This window comes from Tetranychus urticae, chromosome 2 (assembly GCF_039701765.1).
Source record: "Tetranychus urticae isolate SD_2017Ah chromosome 2, NJAU_TeUrti_SD_1.0, whole genome shotgun sequence".
Taxonomy (NCBI): domain Eukaryota; kingdom Metazoa; phylum Arthropoda; class Arachnida; order Trombidiformes; family Tetranychidae; genus Tetranychus; species Tetranychus urticae.
Genome location: NC_142959.1, coordinates 12,867,382 through 12,885,314, shown reverse-complemented (window position 1 = coordinate 12,885,314; position 17,933 = coordinate 12,867,382). Strand labels below are relative to the sequence as shown.

Genomic DNA, 17,933 nt, shown 5'->3' with positions numbered 1-17,933 from the left:
AATACCTTCGTAATCAATCAAACAGAAGTCTTACTTTCCCATCAATCTATACAATATATAAAGTCAAACTATGAAATTTTTGCGGGAAGATTGTGACCAAACGAAACGGTTTCTAAAGAAAATTTTTACATAGAATGAAAGCCCTGATTGAACTTCAATTACGAAAAATAGTCAGAGCTTTCTCGGAATTCAGGTTACTGAGGTATTAGCGTTTAAACAGGGTGGGGGAAAAAACGCAGAATCCGTATCTTCTACTATTGACTTTGGGGGAAAAACTTTTTTTGTATTCAGATTGATGGTTCATTGTTTGGTTAGGAGTATATGTATAAAACCGTCTTTCGAGCAAAGAGTAAGTTAAATATCTGGTGCTTCAGCTGTAAAACTCTCAAAATGAACGAAATTTTTTTGGTTTTCTCATTGGCAATGCTTTTGTGTAAACCATTCGAGTCTTAAAATGTGGATTGAATTTATTGTATTCAATGAAAAGAAATTTACGATCAGCCATGATCGGGGGCTCAGCTTGTTACCAATAAGAGTCATTCAACAGCAGATTAATGGTAAAACTATGATATGGTAAAAAAGAGAAAGAAAAAGTGCAAAATAGAATGAGTTAAAGTTGATAAAAGTTGAAGAATAACAAAACAAAATGTGAGAATATTGGGTTAAATGTTTCATAAAAAATACATAATACTTCAGTCGAGCTTAAATAATAATGATAATAATAGCTAATTGGCTAGCAGAAGAGTAAAATGAGGGAGAGAAAAGGTGAATAGAAAAAATGGAACAGTTTCCACTGAATGAATATGTCAAAACAAGTCCGGCCCTGAATACATTTACGTGCCCAGGCCAACTTTCATTGAATATTAACGATAAAGAGAAAAAAAGTTTGCCACAAAAGTCTTAAAAAACCGGTTTAGAAGTGAACATAAGATGAAGGAGAAGCGTCTTACGAGTAAACGGAACTCGTGTGAGAACATGCGACTTTTAGTGACATATGGGATAATAAACTGGACACTATTTTCGGTTTATGGTTTATTTATAGTAGCCTGGCTGGGTCTGGTAACCGTTGTAATCTTTTTAAGAAAATCATTCAATATCTTGGGTTTTCTTCATCTTTTTTTTGTCCCGATCCAGTCTTATCAATATCACCTCCTTGAGAAGCTTGAATGATTGACACTTGAGAAAAAATTGTCACCGTCTTTTTTTGGCCAAGTTAGACTTCAAAGGTTTCTTCTTGCATGGGAAAATTATTGATATACTTCTGGTTACCGTCATTATAAAAGTATCTATTTTACTGAAAGATTGAAGAACGGAAAACAATTTAATTGATCTACCGTATGAGCAGAAATATAACTTTTTACATGTTAGAATTACCTAAAACAAAAGAAATTAACAAAAGATTAAATTAGTAATACGAGCCCCTACCAATGGACCTATACCAGCAGTTACTATAAGAACAATTGACGCACCTCAATCAAATTCAAACACTAAAGGACAAATTTTCCCCGTCAGCGCAATGATCGAAGCAAATAAAAATAATGGAATGCTTACGATGACACAAAATGATTTAAGTAAGGCAAATGAATGTCTAAGGGTCTATTTGAGTTTACTATTTAACCATAAAAACCAACCATGCTTTATTATTGATAAAATTTGTGAAAAATTAAATAAAATTTGTTAAAACTTACGACTTGATCTTTCATCTTAAGGCAACCATCAGCGTAAGCTAACTTGAGTGCTCCATACACGAGTTTTAGCACTCAATTAACGCTGTTGTTTAGCAATGGCAATGGATTCAAAATGTTGAACCAACATTGTTTCATAATATTTTTGCAAAACATGCTTTAATCCTGGTTACGCGCGCAATTCAACCATATTCATTTCTTGCTTCTGGTTTTAGTCGGTTATGTCAAGGAAATCATTAAAATGTCGATCATAAATACTTTCTATGATGTAAAGAAATCAAGTTCGCATCCATCCAGATGAGAAGGTTGAAGAAAATTTGAAGATTTTATACAGTTTGAAATTAAATGGAATTTGAAACATCACATTAAAAAGACAGATTTTTAGTCAACAGGTAAAACGATTATTTCAAACTATTGCCATGAAAAAAGTTTCTTAACGCATCTCTGATATCATTTGTGCTCTGTTTTCCTTCAAGTTCGATCTCATGAATTCGTTGGGCGATGGTTGTTACAAGCTTTGGTTTCACCTCGGGAAGGAACTTAATGAAGATCATTAACAATCGGAAAAGTTTTATCATATTGGGACCAACCAAATTACGAGAGATGATTTCAGTAAGCTTTGGTTCGAAGTATTCAGAGATATGATTTGGTACATTTTTTATAACGATGACAATCAATTTTTGAATAACAGTTTTAATACGAGTTTGACCACTATCATCACTCTTCAAAAATCTTTCAGTTAATTCTGCTAATAGTTGACAAACTTCTTTAATCAATAGAGATTCACCACTTTCGAATAATAGATCACAAAATTTTTCACGCTGCTTGTTGTCAATTCGAGAAGAGCAGGTAAAAAGAAAAAAATTATTTCGGAATTCCGATGGATTGAGTTTGCCTGAATCTTTGAAATAACTCAAGAATGTTAGATTTGAAGCAACTTCGCATACATCAATTTGAATGATCGATCCTTTACCATATTGAGCTTTTACAAAGGGCAGAAAATTTTTCATGATATTGGCCAAAAAAATGCCAAACGAATGTTGGTTTGAAGCATCTAAAACCATCGGAAGATAAATGCGGACAGAATTAATTACACGAGTGACTGATGCGACCAGATTTAATAAATCACGATCGGCTAATTGACCAAACACTTTAACGATAGATTGAGGTATTAGTGCACATTTTCCAATCGATTCAACCTTGACTTCTGATACATAAATGATTTCCTGAAAATACAATAAAATAAGTTCGATGCATGACTCTCTCGATGATGTATTTGATTTATCTAATCTTGATAAAATCTCCGCCAGCCTATCGAAAATGTCTATGGCAATCAAAATAAGTTTGTTCATATCTTTTTCGTCTGATAAAAGAAGGGCAGCACAGATGGTTGACTGGATCATCAGCTTAACCTTTTTAGAATGGCTTGATTTAATTTTAATTGCTTTAGCGAGCTCAGCAAATTTATCAACGATGTCAACATAATGGTCATCTGAGGCATAGCAGCAAACAATAAGAATCGTTAATACTTTATAAAGTTGGCTTTCATTCAATTCCTCAACTGGATACTTTGAAAGAGTGGTGAAAAGATCGCTTTTAAGTTTTTGCCATAGCTGAATATTTTGATAAGAATTTTTAGCGAATAATTTAAAAATTACTTTTTCAAGAAGAAGAAGTAATAAATCGAGAAGTTTGTCGTCCATCTCAGATGCTGAGCCTCTCTCGAAAAGTGTCCTAAGCTTGAGGGACCATTGATTACTAGATTTCGGTAAAGTATAATAAACACTAGATGAAGATTGAGATGAAGTCAACATTTTCATGTAATAGTCAACAAATGGTACGGGAATGTCGACACAAACACTACACCGTTTAACTGCATTGAAACAAAGCTGCATTGCGATTTCCAGTAATTCACTTTTGACAAAGCTGGATTCTTGGAAATCACGCAACACAGAAATGATTGCTTGCGTGAAACCAGTAGAATTGCAAGAATCTTGACTAGTTATGGAGTCTTTAGGAGCACCAATAAGCTCTAGAAGGTTGCTCATTAGCCATAAATTTGCAATGTTAAGGTTATCTAGTGAATTAAAGTTGCTGGGTACTCTTTTGTAAGTTATCAAACTATCTCGATCTTTACATTCTTTCCGATTTTCTTCAATGAAATTGTCTATTATCACATTAAAGTAGAACCAAAAAGGATGGATATTTAGAATTGCAGGATCTTTTTCCACAAGAATCTTGATAATGGTGAATAAGACACGGTGACAAGTGCAAACATATGGGTCTATTGTGGTCAACATCCGCATGTCTTTAGTAGATGAAAATTTTTGAAGCGATATGTATAGAAGATCAGCCAACAAGCATTCAAGAAATTTAATTCGTGAATCTGCTGGATCGTTTACTTCACCTAGGATCTCAATTTTACCACGCGTCTGCTGATTGTATTCACACAACAAATGAAACGAGATTAGCCAGACATCGAAACAAGCATGGAGGTATTGTCGCGAGGGCGATTGAATATCAGAAGATAATATATAAATATTAGGATCGAAATCATCCAACATAGATATCCGTCCAGTGAATCTCACTAAGTTGGTCATCTCTCTGATGGAAATTTGCTGAAATGTTGCATTGCCTTGCTTGTTAATTTTGTAGACACACTTAAGAAAGTTAAAAATTTGCGAACGATAGTGAATCCATAAAGTCATGTTTGCGCTCGATCTTTTGGCCGTTATAGCAACTTTGAAGATATTGATGGCTTTTCTTTAAGATAATAAAGAATTAGTAATGAAACAACGAAACTGTATAAACCGAAAGAAGTCAAACAAACTTACTTCACTAAATTAAAATAGTGGATCAAATCTTCTTCACACGTCGACTCATTGATAGTTATTTTTTGGTCAAGAAGTTCAAGCCCTCCAGCAGAATCAACATCACTCTCTTCGGCAAACCTAAATTATAAGAAAAACCATAATTAATTTGAAATAGTAATGAATATGCAGAAAAAAATCTCAACTTACAGTTTAATCTTGTCTTCCGCCATTTTAAGAATAGAGGTGATCGATGGCGTTGTACTAATTGTATCACAACAGAAAATCCCAGAATCCATGACTAGTTTGTTCAGATGTACAATTAAGTATCAAGATAAAATAACAATAAATGAATTACATTAAATCACAGGAAGAAATAACAGTTTGATTTCATAACATAGACAAAATAAACAAAAAACTTATTTGAGCGCGTAAAGTTACAGTAAATTGGAAAATCAGCCAATCACAAAATACTTTACAAACTCCATCTATTAGTGATTTAAGTAAGCTGTGATGCACATCAACTTTAAAACTCAAAACCTATGAGTTTTAAAGAATTGAAATATTCAATTGTTTTCAGGATTTCCAGACGAAATATAAAAATAATCAGAATTTAGCCTTTTCTGTTTATATCGAAGTCTATTATAGCTAGTTTATTTGCCATTGTTGATATTGATATCATTAAAGCACGTAAAGTCTTTTCGACTGTCGTGAAGATTATCAATTAATTTTAACAATTTTGATTGAAATAGATTTTTCTACTCAAATACTGCAATAATTTAAATGAGGATAGCTTAGCAAATGGACGAAATGCAATCGTCACTTGCATTTAAGCGAACATAATGAATTTTAAATTCCTCTCACTATTCGGTCACTTCAAGTCTCAATAAATCTGCAAATTGTCCATGATCATATTATCATGATTTGGTTTGAGAAATTTAGAAAATTTCTGAGCCCATGCTGTACTTGAATTCATATAAGATGATATCTTTGAGTTTGAATACACTTTACCCTTTAAGCATTTTATACGATTTCCCTTTGAAAAGATTAATTGATAATATCTTGGATGGCAATCCAATGCTGCGAAAATAAATTGGATAGAAAAATAGTGCAATGATAATGCACAATATTAATATTTGAACTGAGTAATCAATGAAAATGGATTTATTTAAAGCAAATTAATCCAGAATTTTGGACCAAAAATAGATAAATTGATCCAAATCATCGAATTGTTTAACATTAATAACTAAATTTCAACTTAAGGGATAACAAATTCAATCTAATAAATAAGACAAATGTATTAGTGGACATAACAGTCAACATAAACGTTAAACCAAAACATTTACAAATGTGCTACGAAAGGCGATAAGATCATTTATTAGGATATCCAAGTCCAAATCTTTGATAATTTATAAGAATACAATAAAGTTTTTCCTTTTTCATCTGGAGACTTTTTAGCTTGGAATATTCAAGTTTTGTAAGTCTAGGAGCGTATATTTTGTTTCTTTTACGAGGTCAAGCCCACGCTTGTAGGAATAAGATGGTACAACTGGTAATTATCAGGATGGCGATTATTTGATAAAACAATTTAGGTGGATTTGGGTTGATTTTAATGAGTAGCCTCATTAGAGATTTGCATCAAAATACAAATACAATGTATACAACAGTGTCTAAAAATGGCAGATTTTAAAGTCAGCCAACTGAATCCTTTTTGATTTTGTTTGAAAAGTTGAACAGCACACACTAAAAAACGTCGACTATTGATGTTAATCAGTCATAGGTAAACCAACTTAGATTGTTCTTTGATTTAACCAGCAGATGCAAAGAAAGATATGGATGATTAAAAATTGTGAAAACTTGGTGAGTTAACGGCAACCCAAAAAACATGGAAACACAAATGTTTGACCAGAAAAGGGAGAAAGAGAAAATTTTAGGAGAAACTTTCAGATGATGGGATACAATTATAAATCAAACTATAGTCATTAAACATTGTCAACTTCAATTAATTAATCAGTCAATTACAATGTATCGAAGCGTATTTAGTAAAAAAATAATAAAGGGAAAAAGACAGAAGTTGAATAAACAGACGAGATCGCAAAGGAAACCAGAAGGCAACTTGAAAAAGACAGAGCGCGTAGGCAAAGAGAGACAGAGGGGAGATGAAAGGGGAGACAATGGGTAGAGAAAGTAAGAACCTTTAAATGAAAGCTTGTTTTTGTTCGAACCATTTGGTTCAGTAAGTTTAAGTGAATAATCTTATTTTTGAATGGTGATGATAACTAAATCATCTTTACTAATCACAACATCATCATGCCATCATCATCATCATGTTTACCATCTTCACCATTTGATTAATCAACAAATTACTGGGTTAAATTATATTGAAAATCATTCCAAACAGTCAGTTAAACCTTCACCTTGTAAGGAATGGTTGTTTGCTTTGCCTTGACAACTTATCATCTTAAATTAATTTCTATCATCATTACAATATTTTATCCTAGGATAATTATTGATCCTGCTCATGCATCAGAAGGTAAGAATTTTCATTTATTAAACAAATCAATAGTGAAAAATGGATGCTTTGGAAAATAGCCTTTGATTATTTGCTTTGAGATATTTTTTATGCAGAGGAAATGGATTTCAATAACCATTGTTACTCTCTTAAAGACTTGGGTCAAGCTTCATTTTATTGATTTCTTTATTATATTTTCTCGCCATTGTTTTTCAAAAATTCAGTCTTTATTCAAAATTGATTATTATATCTTATCTTTCTACGAGTTATACAATAATCATTTTCCCTTTTATCTAGAAAAAAAACCGTTAAAAATGAATGTGAACTCTGATGTTAACCTCATCTAATGTCTCCATTTAGACTCTCTTAAGACTAAAATGTTATCCATCATTAATCTTTAGCTTTTTTCTTTTAATTATCGGTTATAGATTTACTTTATTTTATATCAGATTTCATTTGTTGCCGACTTGCATTGAAAATAAACGGTTTGTTGAGTGTTTAAAGTGAAATAACATTTCTAATAATGTTGTGTTCCATTATTCACTGTCGATTTCTCCGCTGAGAAGAAAGAGGTTGCTCCTAAAAGATAAATTCAATATACAAAGAAAGCAGGCAAGCTCTATGAAAATAGTTCTTTCTAAATCAACTGACAATTGTAGATGTAATTGGGTTAATAGAAGCTTGCAATTAAATTATGCCTAATTTGATTGTTAAAATAGTATGTTACATTAATTTTTTACATTGAACAACCCCACTTTTTACCAGCAAAAATGAACAATCCTCGTCTAATTTAATTTCTGATCACTGGAATAATGTAATCCATAAACTCATAATTGCTAAAAATATTAATTTTTCCCTCGATTGACCTTCTATTATTCAGCTAATATCGTCATTCATATCTATCTATTTATAAATTATTTCATTAAACCAGAATAGCATACGAAGCTAATAACATCTGCATTAATTCCTAATGTTTAGAATAGCAATTAATCAATTTTTTCAAAAGTCATCCTAATATAATAGAAACCCATTTAAACTCATTCTTCAGGTGAAGTTTTGCTAAGCGATAAAATATTGCCATCAACACCATCAAGAGTCAGGTTTACCGGTCAACCAATTTTCTGGTAATTTTCACCAATCAGCGATTTTAATTTTGAATTGTGGGTAAACATTGTTCTTTTATCTTAATTTGCAATATCGGAGTGAATAATCCAAATCAATGAAAAAAATTTAATTAAATCATTGAACTGTTCAGCGACACAATTTTTCTGATGATCATTATAAATTCTGATGGCCTCATTGTTGCTTCAATTGATTTCAATTGAATTGCCTTTTCATGAGATAAATTTTTCTAGCATTATTAATTTGCCTTTGAAAAATGAAAAGGAAGGTGAATCTACTCATCAAGGTTTATTTGATTTCCTTTAATCATTATGATACATCTTCTCATCCTCTTCCCCCACATGTATCTTTATCTGAGGAAATGAAAATTTCTTTTCAGATGAGTATATCTTTCACCAAGTTGACCTTTTGTTTCTGTATTTGCTTTTTCCCTTCTAATAAGTCTTTTTTCAACTAGTCATTTATTAGGTTCAGTGAATTTGAACAGTTTCATCCTTCAAGTTTTCAGTAAACAGATAAACATTCAACGGTCATCTTCAATCTATCTGGTTAAATGACCATCAGGTTAAAGATCACCATTGGAATATTAACAGCTTAATGGTTAAAGCTGAAAATAAACATGACAAAAATGTGATTGAGGATAAAATAGGACAATCATTGTATAATCACTGTGCCTTGCTTAATGAACAGATTATGTTTGTCCGGATTTTGTTAATCAATTCCAACTATCTGATCAATATCCTAGTTGGGATTCATCTTTTTTTAAGAAGGATTTTATTTACTCTTCATCAGTAAATAATTAACCTTTTCTGATTGATCACTTGAGATGTAAATAAATGATTTGCTACTGAAGTCCATCCATTATTGTGCTTATTGTTTGAATAGGAGTTTGTGTTGTATTTTCCGGAGTTTGAAATTAATGATGAGTCTGTATTGAACTTTGAATCCGAAAGCTTAATACTTGATGAAATGGTGAAAATACAATTTTTTATCTTATTATCGATCTTTAATTTACTATAAATCACCCTATTTTAATAAACATGAACATGAATAAAGTACTGAGCTTGTAATAATCAAATTGAAATGAAATGGAAATAAATGCATTCGATTCATTTTTACATACAATTGTCTCTTTCAATTTGATTTATCTATCCTTATATGTATGTTTCCACTTCTGTTTCCATGTTCACTCGATGAAATAATAAATATCTTTTTACTAGGATAATGATGTTGATCATAAGTGATTATATTGGAGATTCAGGATTGTGGTAAAGATTCGTTAGCCTGTTATTTTCCATCTTTTTCTTTACGTTTATTGTTATTAAACTGTTATTGTACTGTTTCTATTATCAATCGTAAAATTATTTCTTTTTGTTTATCTTCACTAATGGACTAACAATTTATTTCTCTCTATTATCTATTGCAGTAAACGATCAATATTATGCTTCTCGACCAATATTCCCACTTCAGTCATATCGAGACATCACCCTATTCCATTACACCATTCCAGATGAAATTGTCTCTGCTCGATGGACAATCTGGTCGAACTCAACGTCCAACTGTGATTCCAAAGAAGTAACACTTCTACTTAGATGGCAAGGTTATCCATTGATACCTTCACTTCATAATGCAACGGCTTCAAAGGATGTACTTATCGACTTTTCTGAGCAATACGATTTACACCTTAAAACTAGTGAAATTCGAACAACCTCTTTTACCTTATCTCGACCTCTGCCAGGTCAATGGTTTGGTATTGGATTCATCAAACATTCCTCCAATCGTATAGTTCAACGAGGTTTACACAGTAAATGCAAGGTTTCTTTGTCTACTCGTCTTTCCATGGTTAAATTAAAACTAGATGAAGAAGTTAAATTGATCAGTTCAGATTCACAAGCAACTCACAGGTTACAGGATCGACTTCTTTTCAAATTTTACGTTCCTCTGTTCACCAACAGTGCCAAACTAACACTGTCAGGATGTTCAAGAATAACAAAGTCTGGCGATGAGAGTGATGATGACGAAGAATCAAGTGGAGGAGGAAATGGAAGCTCAAAACGACGGTCTGGAGAGGGTTGTCCCATCAAAATATATACTCGAAGCTTAGGACTTCCATCTGATCGGCTCTATGACAGTTCACTTGATTGTTCCCCTAATTTAGGAGATGATTGTATAGCAAGTGGTTTCAATTTCACTCAAAATGGTTGGAATTATGTGTTGCTTGTGAAAAAACCAAGTCGAACTGATAATATTCCAGTTGAATTTTCAGCTTCTATTGCTACATCACAATGTATTCACAATCGTAATATTGAAAAGTCTAACTTTGCATCGGCTTCTTCCTTAGTTTCTCGTTTTTCAGCACTTTTAGCGTCTCCTGAATCCATAGTCTCACCATCATCGCCATCATTAGAATCTTCTAGTGCTACTTCAGTACCTCCAATGTCGGCTTACGACGTCCTATCTGAACTGCCAGATCCTATTTCTTCGTCTCCACAATCAACTCCATCACCACCTCAACCGATTGATGGAACCACAGATGATAAAGAAAAACGATTATTTTCCTTTTCAAGCAAACCAAAAAGTCATTCTCAGGATAACAGTCCTCTCTGGTTCACGCGACATCTGTTAAAATCCACTGAAACAGATTTTTGTCCATTTCGAGTGAATTTAGTTCGCTACAATCTTCACGGGTCTTTTAATTTCCAATATGACCACGCTGATGCCTTTAAACCACGAGTGGGTCATTTTACTGTTAAACCTTTTGTCGATATTCCTAATTCAATGACATTATCAGTTTCGAACAAACGCAATCCACCTTTAGTGGATGAAGAGCTAACAGATGAAACTAATGAGAGAGAAAAGCGTATTTTACCATCATCAGGTAGTAAAGATAATTTAACTGAATTATCCGTCCTACACTTTGAAATATTACCCATCCTTGACTCGGGAGGTACATTGACAATTGATGTTGGATTAAATCCATTTGTGAACATGACCAAGCAAAATGTATCTATCTATGGATGCCTACAACATGGTCATTACTCAACAGCCTTTGGCTCTTGTCAATATTCAATCAAAGTCAACTCTAGTCATAACCCGTTAATTGCATTGAAATTACCTTATCCTCGAGCTGGACTTTGGTTCATCTCATTAAAAACTGAATGCTATCATTTTGATGGTCGGTCTTTCAAAACTGAAATATGTCAATCCAATAGTACTTCAATCCTTATGAGTATTAAATCCAATTCATGCTTTGAAAATCAATGTGGACCACATGGTAAATGCAATCAATTCATTAGCGGCGGACTTATATTTTCAACTTGTATCTGTAATTCAGGTAAATATTTTGATTGATGAACAATAATACAAAAATTAGATTAATCGCTAAAAATTATAATTTTGTTCATTATTTTGATCTTCAATCTTTGCAGGCTGGAAAGGAATGGACTGTAAAGATGGAACTGACGCTTTAGACGAAAGAGAAATTCTAATAAACTTTTTACTATTAACATTGAGTAATTTAGTTTTCGTTCCAGCTCTTATATTAGCATTATATCGTCATCTTTTCACTGAAGCATTCATTTACTTGATTGCTATGAGCTCATCTATTGTAAGTATCATATTGCAAATGAAGCAAAATATTTAAATCCAGAAAAATTATATTAATATACTTTTCATCATTTCTTTTCTCCTCTAACAGTTATATCACGCTTGTGATTCCGATTCTCTTCAAGCTTTTTGCTTGATCAAGCTCAATGTTCTTCAATACGTCGACTTCTATTCAGCTCTATTGGCCTTTTGGGTAACCCTGATATCACTTTCCAATTTACCAACTGAAGCCCGCTCATTCTTTCACCTTGTCGGCTCAGTTCTATTAGCTATTGGAGTTCAATATGATCGAACCTCTCTATGGACATTCGTTGTTCCTGTGTCTGCAGGTTTCGTCATTGTGATTCTAACTTGGGTATGTTCATTGGTTCATGTCCATTAGTTCAATATGTTGCTCCTACATGTATCATAGCCTTTTTTATTAATTTATTGCGCTTTTCTTTCTCTTCAGTGCTTCTTTTGCTGCATTAAACGTAACTGTTTCCCATCGTGCCAATTGTGGTCATTAAGCATGCTACCTGGACTAGTAATGACCAGTGCCGGTTTGGCAATCTATTCATTATTCGAGACGAAAGACAATTACGCTATTGTTCATAGCTTTTGGCATGCTGTTATGGCATCAGCACTTGTCTTTTTAATACCCACCATGGAACATAAAAGTAAAAAGCAAGCCTCCCCTCCGGATGAGGAAGATGAAAACTTTAGAGGGAAAGGTATTAATCATGAGACTTATTATGAGCTTATCGCGGAGGAAGGTTCCCATCTTGCACGTCATCCCCTAACTTAAACTAACTGGCTTAGTTGCTGATTTTCAGTACTTAAAATATCTAGATTAAGGAAAGCCTCAATACCTGATTGTGATTAATATACTCTGTTTCATATACAGTAACTGAAAGAAGATAAATTCATTGCTCATCTTATTTTACTCAATTGCTCAGTTAAGTGAGAAACTTAAAGGGTGCTAATTTTAATTGGCCCTAGAACACTAACTAACAATCAGTAATCTGTAAAAGAAACAAACAAATAACGATTAATTAGTCTTGAAATTAAATTAACAAAAAGACTGAATTAACACATCGAATCATTTATTGATCTCTAAAATTTTCAAATTAGCATATACCTAACAAATTAAATTAATATAAATGTTAGACGTGTTTATCCACACTGAAATCACCCATTCCCATCTTAAATATTGTTTCACCCATTTTTTTTAACAAAACAAATTATATAACACTAAAGAAACGCCGAGAGTTAGAACTAATTAACTAATTATCAAAATAATATGATGATAAACCAAATTTTGCTTAAATAAATGTGTACCATTTGATTCTCATTTCATCTTTACTCCATCTTATTATATGTTTTGGCTTTCTCTTTCAATCGGTCAACCTTTTCAATATTACCATAGATTAATATAGCTGATTGTTATTATTACGATTTTATTTTGTATTATCTTATTCCATTCTCATTCTAGCGACAGTGCCAAACACGAAACGAGCTCATGTCGAGTGGAGGCCAAATACATCATTCAAATTCCTCCAAGATGATATCGATATGCTTTGATAAAGTGTCAATTAAATGTATTCAAAGGCCAATCTGCATAACAATTTTCAACTTGTTGGATTCATCTAAACCATCATTAATATCCAAATCAATTCCATTTGAGCAATCATTGATAAATTAATGATTCATTAATTGATGTTGTCCAAGAAAAGGTTAAATCTGTGAAATTTGAAGATACCTGAAAGATGGACCCACTTTATGAAGAAAGAGAGAAAGACATAACGCAATAGAGAAGACAAAATTGAACTCAAAGTGAAAACATTTTTCGTTTTTACATTTTCACTGAATATTTGTAAAAATCAAAAATTATCAACTATTCCAAGAGTTGGAGTGTTGAATTGCATATGTTGACTGAACAATAACTGTTAATTGTTTAAGTTTGGTTGGTAATTTTATTGAATGTCTCAAGAAACACGAATACCTGAATGTATGTGCAATCAACGGATCACCTTTTTAGTGGAAAGGAAGATTCCCAATCTAATCTACTAAATTATTTAAAATGAAGAAGAGCTTAAATGTGATATATTATTAATAATTATACAAAAATAATGTAAATTTAAGTTGGATGAATATTTGGTTCAATTTAATTCCTGTTGACCAATTTATTTAATTGTTTGTTTCCTTTTAACTCCAAAGATAAAAGAAGATGATTTCATAAACAAATCTGATTCAAATAAAACAATGATCTAAAAATCTTTTCAAATAGTAATAATTTCTGTAAATAATTAAAAAACCAATGAAAGTCTCATGATGTACCTATTCTTCATCTTCATGAGATAAAGAAAAATCTTCCATTTCGATTTTTTAACGATAATTTATGTTCAAATTTCGCTTAAATTATCAAAAATGAAAACCCAATCCAACTTGGAATCACTCGGGTTTTTATCATTCAAGAATGACTTTTCATTCAATCCATTGTTATCTCAATGAATTTTCCAAACTTGTAAAAAGCATTCCCTTTAACTTCCTTGAGCAAATTAACCCAATCGTAAAAATTGTAAAACATTGATTTGTTTTTTATTAAAAATCGTTTTGAATTGATAGTTTAATTGGGACTTAAATTGAAGCAATAAAGTTTGTTTCTGAAGTATGAGAATTAATCTCGTATGATAAAAATCATCGAGCTATTGTAGTTGATTTGGATTGAGGGTCGTTAATTAGTTTTTATTGTTTTGGTAATTATTTGATCGGAGTTAATTTATTGGGGTTTTTGCTATTCTTAAGAAGCATAATTAGAAATGATATTACAGCATTTAATCTTTAAATTACATGTAATTTATTAATTTAAAATTGGAGATTGAATAACAGTATTTTTTGCTTCTCAGATCTAAGATCATTCACGATGGCGATAAATGTAACCAGAATATGTAACCAGTTTCTGGAGTTAACCAGAAACCAGAGTTTGTTTGTAAAACACTTTCTTGGTGACAGTTTTTGATGATGGACTACAATACATGGAAGTTCCCAAGAAAAATTTAACTTGTATTGTGTTTACATCGACAATTCCTTCTACAATTATGATATTTAACTGTGGGCTTTAATAAAATATGAAAAACTATACAGTAGGGGTTAGGGTTAAGTTAACAAAAGGGAAGATTTTTTTCATAGTCGCCCTCTAACAATAAATTAAAGTACCATTAGAATCGACGAGGTGGTGTAACCGTCCGGCATTCACCCGGATGACTCGGGTTCGAGGCTCCGTATTACCCTCATCACTTTAATGGTATCCCTATCTGGGTCCTGAACTTAAATGTTTAGTAAGAGAATAGTCTCTCTGAATAGACATGCCGTAGGAGTCCCCTGCGGTGGGCATACGTAATAGTATGGTCTTCTCTCAAGGAGAGAAGATTCGCTAAAAATCGAACTTTTTTTGTCCAGTTTTCTATTGCATTGTTTTTTCCTTGTCTCTAAAAACTAAATATGCTCGAGATGGCGACACTTAAAAATTAACTTAACTCTAGCCTAGTGGTTAGCGTTGGCGATAAGACTGCTAATCTTCATATGTTGTGTTCTGCATCTTGGGGTTAGCGTTCGAGTCTCGCCCAAGTCCTGAAGTTAGGCGAAAATGCGGTTGCTTACCCAGAGTTTAAGCCCTCTGGAAATCCTCTTCCCTCTACCCTGGATTCGTCAAAATAACAAATGTGTAACCGGCGCTAGTAAAGCTGGTGCGGTCCCTGTCGGGCCGGTCCAAACCCGAAATAATAAAAACTCTGACCACTTTTTGTTAACTTAACCCTAACACCTACTGTAGTATAAAATTCATAGTGATGGATGGATAGCATTCTTACCTTCGTTTATTTCTATGTGCAGCCTTTTAAGATTTGTTAAATACTTGGTACAATTCGCAAAGCTCTTCAAACTTGTAACTTGCGTGCGGTGAAGCTGCTTTAATTTAGATCCATAAAACTGATTCATAAATCGAACTGATAGGTGACCATCCGCAAAAACTGAACCTCATCATCATCCATTGGGTAAGCATTGGGTATCCATCACCCAAGACTGTAAAAGTTGAGCTTATTTCACTCATGGTAATCTGTAAAATAAAGTAAACAATCAAAAGATATAATCGATTTGAATGATACCAAAAGATGGATATTGACCGTGAACCATGAAAATGGTTCATTACTTACCTTTGTAGAAGTTTATCAAATCTTTTAGCACATTTATAAAACCAAAAATGATGAGCAAACAATCATCTGGAAGCTCTTTTAATAACAAAAACACCAATAACCAATAACAAACATGTACGAAAAATTATCTAATTAAACAGAAAACTAACCAGAGAAATATATACTAATAGATGTTTACTAGATATTGTAGGTTAATGTAAAGGTTAACATATTTTTACCGCCAACTTACACAGAGCAATGAAAAGTTAAATGATTCATCGGTAAAAAGGATTTGACAAATGAGTTGAAAGATACAGAGAGAGAGAGAGAGAGAGAGAGAGAGAGAGAGAGAGATGAAGCATAACCAGAGTTAATAATTTGAATGATGAAATACAAGTTGTAGATTAAATTAAAAATAACGTTAAAATTACGAAAACGGTTGATCAGAGAAATGCTCAAATCGCACAAATAGACTCATTTTATATTTCCATACAAACCCATTGAGTCTAAATTTGAGTAAAATTGATTTTTACCCGTTTACCCCGTATCACTTGCAAAGGAATTGGTTTTTCACAACAAAACTCCTTTACTTAATGACTGAATATCTTTCTGAGTTATCATTAGGAACGATAATAATATCTAAATTAGCATCAGCGGGTAGGTTGTAATCAAATCAGAATAAGTTGTAATAAGAAAAAGTTCATAGCCTCAGTTTCTTAAGATACCCAGTTGAGCAGTTCATGTCTGAACCTTTGCTTTGAGTCAAACTGTCTCAAATTCTGTTTTATTTATGTTTATTAATCAAGATCAATCTTCATCAAGAAATTAGCAATCATGACTTCATTGTTGCTGCATCAATCTTCCCAAATTAATTTAAACAATAAGAAATTATTTCAAGATTAAATAATATTTTATTTATTAAGGGTGTTTCCGATGAAAAATGGATCGAGTTATCTGAATCCAAAAAAGTTGATTCAGATCAATTTTCATCGACATTTTTGAACTTAATTTGTTCTAAAAATGATCTAACGGCTGAAAAAAACATTTACAGGTCAAAAAAGTCACCGGAAGTGGATCCAATTAACATTTCACCGGAAAAATCCATTGTCAAAAATCCAACATCTTTTGTCGAAAGGAGCTGTCGACATTCTGGCCTGTCTTCTTCTTGGCCGATCGCTTTTGTTTATAATTTCTCCATCCTTTTCTTCATTCTCTTTTTTTCTGTTGACCATCCGCAAAAACTGAACCTCATCATCATCCATTGGGATCCATTGAATTTCGGGTTCATTAATTGCAACTTTATTAACTTTATCATATTCCATTGAAAAGCACTGCGGATAAAAAAGACAAAAAAGCAACATTTAGTTTTTAGAGAAAATTGTATGAAAATAGTTGTTAATAATAATTGCAAAACTTACCAATTTAGTTGAAATTTACAATTAATATAAATGATAAGAAGTGTTCAATTATCACAATACTAAATGTTTATATCACAGTGTATAAAACTAAAAAATTGCCTTCCTTGTTTAGACTGTTGATGCACAAATGGAAAAATGGATTATTTTGAGCAAAGAAGCTCGAGGAAAATTCATTTGCGGTAAGGTCTTTAAAAGCAAAACTGATTAGAGCAAAACCGATTAGAGCAAAATTTGATAACTGATTTTTTAATTTCTCAAGCTTCTGTAGTTTTTTGAGCAATCTTTAACTTTAAATGGTGCATCAGTGGAAAATTCGGCTTCGTCTTTTTCTCCAAATTTGCTAGATATGATTCTGGTTAAACATCAAAAATGCAAAATCCAGGTTACATTAAACTAGTGATGGTGGTGGTGGAAACTCCGTGGTGTACGTGCTGTGAAACTAGGTAAAAGTCATAAAATTGTCTTCGAGTATCGGTATGGTTAATGACAGATCCAGGAGGAAGATTAAGCAGATTTCGTCCATTAATATGAGTAATTTTGACTCGCTTTTGAACCACAATAAAACTAAGCTGAGGCTTAGTGAGTTCAGGTTTATTTTTAACATAATT

At 32.4% G+C, this 17,933-nt stretch overlaps 2 protein-coding genes across 2 annotated transcripts; one reads left to right on the top strand and one right to left on the bottom strand.

Moving 5' to 3' along the window:
• Positions 1-1,929: 1,929 nt before the first annotated feature.
• Positions 1,930-4,906, bottom strand: LOC107368390 (uncharacterized). Its single transcript, XM_025161079.2, has 3 exons — positions 4,706-4,906; positions 4,520-4,636; positions 1,930-4,448 (listed from the first exon to the last, which is right to left on the bottom strand). Exons 1-3 carry the CDS (start codon positions 4,792-4,794, stop codon positions 2,087-2,089), a joined length of 2,568 nt encoding a protein of 855 aa, XP_025016847.2. The 5' UTR covers positions 4,795-4,906; the 3' UTR covers positions 1,930-2,086.
• Positions 4,907-6,685: 1,779 nt separating this feature from the next.
• Positions 6,686-14,341, top strand: LOC107367716 (uncharacterized). Its single transcript, XM_015935470.3, has 6 exons — positions 6,686-7,028; positions 9,556-11,463; positions 11,558-11,736; positions 11,827-12,090; positions 12,187-12,448; positions 13,210-14,341. The coding sequence occupies exons 1-6, from the start codon at positions 6,923-6,925 to the stop codon at positions 13,296-13,298; spliced, it is 2,808 nt and encodes a 935-aa protein (XP_015790956.2). The 5' UTR covers positions 6,686-6,922; the 3' UTR covers positions 13,299-14,341.
• The last annotated feature ends 3,592 nt before the right edge of the window (positions 14,342-17,933 follow it).

Coding starts and splice junctions, on each gene's coding strand:
- LOC107368390 (XM_025161079.2), bottom strand. CDS start 4,794: ATGGATTCTGGGATTTTCTGTTGTGATACAATTAGTACAACGCCATCG. Junction 4,637..4,705: donor GCGGAAGACAAGATTAAACT/GTAAGTTGAGAT, acceptor CTTATAATTTAG/GTTTGCCGAAGAGAGTGATG. Junction 4,449..4,519: donor CACTATTTTAATTTAGTGAA/GTAAGTTTGTTT, acceptor ATTATCTTAAAG/AAAAGCCATCAATATCTTCA.
- LOC107367716 (XM_015935470.3), top strand. CDS start 6,923: ATGGTTGTTTGCTTTGCCTTGACAACTTATCATCTTAAATTAATTTCT. Junction 7,029..9,555: donor TCCTGCTCATGCATCAGAAG/GTAAGAATTTTC, acceptor TATCTATTGCAG/TAAACGATCAATATTATGCT. Junction 12,091..12,186: donor TCATTGTGATTCTAACTTGG/GTATGTTCATTG, acceptor CTTTCTCTTCAG/TGCTTCTTTTGCTGCATTAA.